Genomic DNA, 3,525 nt, shown 5'->3' with positions numbered 1-3,525 from the left:
CAGAAAATGGATGGATGGGTGGATGGATATGACTGTACTACATATTATTTTCTTCTTATTATTATTAACTTATGTGCTAAATAAAATAAAATGAGGACAGATTCTGAATCATCGCCCCCCAAAAAATCCTGTAGAAATGTTTACTTGCATCTCTGACTAAAAATATAACATTTGACCAATTTAAAAATAAAAAATATAAAAAGGACCTAATCTCTTGAAATCATTTTTTTTCTTAAAGTATATTTGAATTAATTGATACACTAAAATCTTTTATATTATTCATAATTCGGATAAATAATTTAAAAAAATACTTATTCGTGTACATTTTGGGGCTATTTCCAGCCCTGTGGTTTAGCAGCGCAACATTGCCCCCTACCGTCTTGGAAACCTATCAACATCTTCTCCGGAAAGACCGACGCAAATTCCGGTTGAAACATGGCTGCGCCCTGACAAATGTCACATTCGGTTTGGACAGCACGACCAAAATAAGCAGTTGATATTGCCTAAAATTTCAACTCTACTATTAACTGGACACATTGTGCTGTTCCCCACGCCATTCAAGACTTCAGAGGTATTCCGTTCAATTTTCCACTTCATTTTTTTTGCTGTTTAGCTCGGCAGAGCTATAGCCTATGTAAACAATACGCCGTTGGAACGCAATTTGAAAAAAGAAATCTTCCTCTGTTGCAGGATTTTCAAACTATTCAGCAGGTATCATGGTCCATCTCTGTGAGTATTGTATCTAAGTCTCTAAAAATGAATCATTTTGCACACATAGAATCTCGAAGAACCTCCTCAGGGGAGGTCCTGAGTTTACCAACGTGTTCAATTCCAATGGTGACGTTTAAACTCGATTTTTTTACGCAAGTCGGAGCACACGTTAACGCAGATGTAAAGTCAAAATATCATTAGATGTTTGGTATGATAAATACATGATGAAAAGCAGTCAAACGCAACCTCGAAGCCTTTGTGTTGGTAGCGTCGTAAACCGAGGACCCCCCTGTGTAAAGTGTGTAGTTGTTACACAAGATAAAACAAGAAGTTCATCATTTTCGTTTTGTTTTTTTACAAAGCAATATTTTGTTATTGTTTTGTTTTACATATCGGGACTTGGAAGCCTTTAACACCAACCATTACGCTTTTGGAGCGATGCATGATACATATGAAACCATCAGTATCCCTGTCAGACACACAAAATATATACTATTGTATTCATTTTATTTTCCAAAAAAAAGTCTGACAAATATGAAGAAATTTCAACCCGTTTTTTTTCAGAATAAATGAATTGCATAAAAACATGATACACTTATTAATAAAGAACCCTCCGTCTGATCCTCAAATCTTATCCAGTCTGCATGAAACTATAGCTGAAAAGTATAGTGTTATAATTAAAAAAAAAAAAAAAAAAACATCTTTTTGTGGACGAATATAAAGTTAATCATCAAGCTATTAAAACAAACACCGTAGTTACTCATATTACTACCCGTGGGCGTTTATGTACCCGGTTAGGATAGGCTTCTGTTTGTACATTTTTTGAATATTATCAAACCATATCTTATATAGATTTATACCAGTTTCGCCAATAAACAAAAGAAAAACATGAGGGAAGGTTAAAATAATTGTAAAATGGTCCTAATATAAAAATGTAGAGAAACAGCAAGAAGTGAGGCAATCTGCACTGAGTGAGTAAACTGGGTATAACTCCCCAGAACAAAAAAAGAGGCCCACACAATGTCATCTCCCCAGCAACATCATTGGAATTGGCTCTGCAAAATAAGAACCACTGATCTAGATGTATTTATTTTTAAATCTGCATTTAGCTTTCAATTTTTGGAGTGTGGTCAAATAGATTTTCAATGTGTATAAATAGCGTGTTAAGTTTAAATGTGTCTCAATCATGTTGGAGGGTCTCAGCTTTAAAAAAATCAAATTAAATGTGTTGTAAATTTTCACCTACGTATTGCAGGTGGATCTGGAGCATATACCTCGCAATAAACGGGGGTTCACTGTACTTCACATGGTTTGCCTCATGGAGGAATAAAAATAACTTGAAACCCAATCTTCTGTTGCAGCCTCGCAGCTCTTAAAGCGATACCACGGTGGTTATGTGGTCCTCCGCATGGCTTTGGCGGGCCACAAGCAAGCCAACCGACCCTTCTACCGCATTGTGGCGGCGTACAACAAGCGGGCAAGGGACGGCAAGTACATCGAGCAGCTGGGCACCTATGACCCGCTGCCTAACGTGTACAACGAGAAGCTGGTCAGCTTCAACTCGGACCGCATCAAGTACTGGATCGGCTGTGGCGCGCACCCGACCAAGCCAGTAGCCAAACTTCTAGGTGCCTCTATGTTTCGCTGTTTGCTAGCGTTTTGGAGATCATGTTGGGTTTTATACTGACTGGGCACAATGTTAGGTAACACAATTCCATACGAGAGCTTTATTGAGAAAAAAAAATCCATTGTGTTCAAAATACGAAAAACTGTTATGCAACAATAAACATGTTTATTGAATTAAAAAAAAAAAAGCTCTAAAAATACAATAGTAAAAATATTGTCAAAAATGAAATGATATCAATCAACAAAGCTCGAGGGCTGTACATAATAAACATTAGTTCACTCTTCTGACCATGTCAGTGAAAAAAGAGCATCTTTATTCAAGGCAAATGGTCTTTCAATAGTCTTCTGGTGTACCTGATACCTATACAAGGTGATAGATATTATATTAATTTGAATGATTTGACCGACAAATAAGGCTCATCTCCCTTACGCAAATGATTTTCATTTCTTCGCCCATGAATTGTACCCAACTCTGAAGACATTTCTAAAAGTCACCATTTCTATTCCCTCAGGTTTAGCGGGGTTCTTCCCCCTCCATCCCATGACGGTGACGGAGGCGGAGCGTCGGCGAGCCCAAGCGGCACGGACGGAACCGGAAAAAAATGTGGAGGCGGAAGCGTGATGAGTTGTGATGTCACCGCAGCTCACAGAGACTGTTTTTGTACATTCTATATTATGTTTGAAGCACAGAGTCAACTAATAATTAAAGGTGAGGGAATACATCAACTCCTGTTTAAAGCCTCTTTTACAGAGCGATTGCATCGGACAGAGTATCATGTTCCTACGAAGGCTTAAATTTAGGGATCGTATCAAAAATCCACCCAGTTGCACTCTGCCCTAGACAAAAGTAATAATAAATGTTCTGGACTCTTTTGTTATCATTCATAGTATCCATCTCTTCAATTTTGTCATTCATTTTCCTCCTACGGCCACGTCTAGGTTGGTTGGCTACAGCAGGGGCCCCCAACCTTTTTTGCCCCACGGACCGGTTTATGTCAGACAATATTTTCAGGGACCGGCATTTAAGGTGTGGTGGAAATAATACAACAAAATAATATGGTATGAGCTGCATGAAAACTGTGGTGTTTTCGAAATATAATAATAAACACAAGGAGCGTCTAATCTGGCCGCAACACTCCGATCGCTATGGCAATGTTTAATGCCTTCAAAATACGATACAACGCAAAT

The 3,525-nt window shown here is 38.2% G+C and overlaps 1 protein-coding gene across 1 annotated transcript; it reads left to right on the top strand.

The window, feature by feature from the left end:
- The first annotated feature begins 397 nt into the window (after positions 1 to 397).
- Positions 398 to 3,220, top strand: mrps16 (mitochondrial ribosomal protein S16). The gene is made up of 4 exons (XM_019892536.1): positions 398 to 571; positions 691 to 729; positions 2,073 to 2,339; positions 2,850 to 3,220. Exons 2-4 carry the CDS (start codon positions 717 to 719, stop codon positions 2,957 to 2,959), a joined length of 390 nt encoding a protein of 129 aa, XP_019748095.1. The 5' UTR covers positions 398 to 571; positions 691 to 716; the 3' UTR covers positions 2,960 to 3,220.
- The last annotated feature ends 305 nt before the right edge of the window (positions 3,221 to 3,525 follow it).

Source organism: Hippocampus comes, unplaced genomic scaffold (assembly GCF_001891065.2).
Source record: "Hippocampus comes isolate QL1 unplaced genomic scaffold, H_comes_QL1_v1.1 scaffold137, whole genome shotgun sequence".
In the NCBI taxonomy this organism is placed as follows: Eukaryota; Metazoa; Chordata; class Actinopteri; order Syngnathiformes; family Syngnathidae; genus Hippocampus; species Hippocampus comes.
Note: the sequence above shows the minus strand (reverse complement) of the source record. Positions and strands in the feature narration are given on the sequence as shown.

Bases quoted from the DNA above. Each gene is read 5' to 3' on its own strand.
- mrps16 (XM_019892536.1), top strand. The intron at 2,340-2,849 runs GTGCCTCTATGT...CTATTCCCTCAG, and splicing joins GCCAGTAGCCAAACTTCTAG to GTTTAGCGGGGTTCTTCCCC.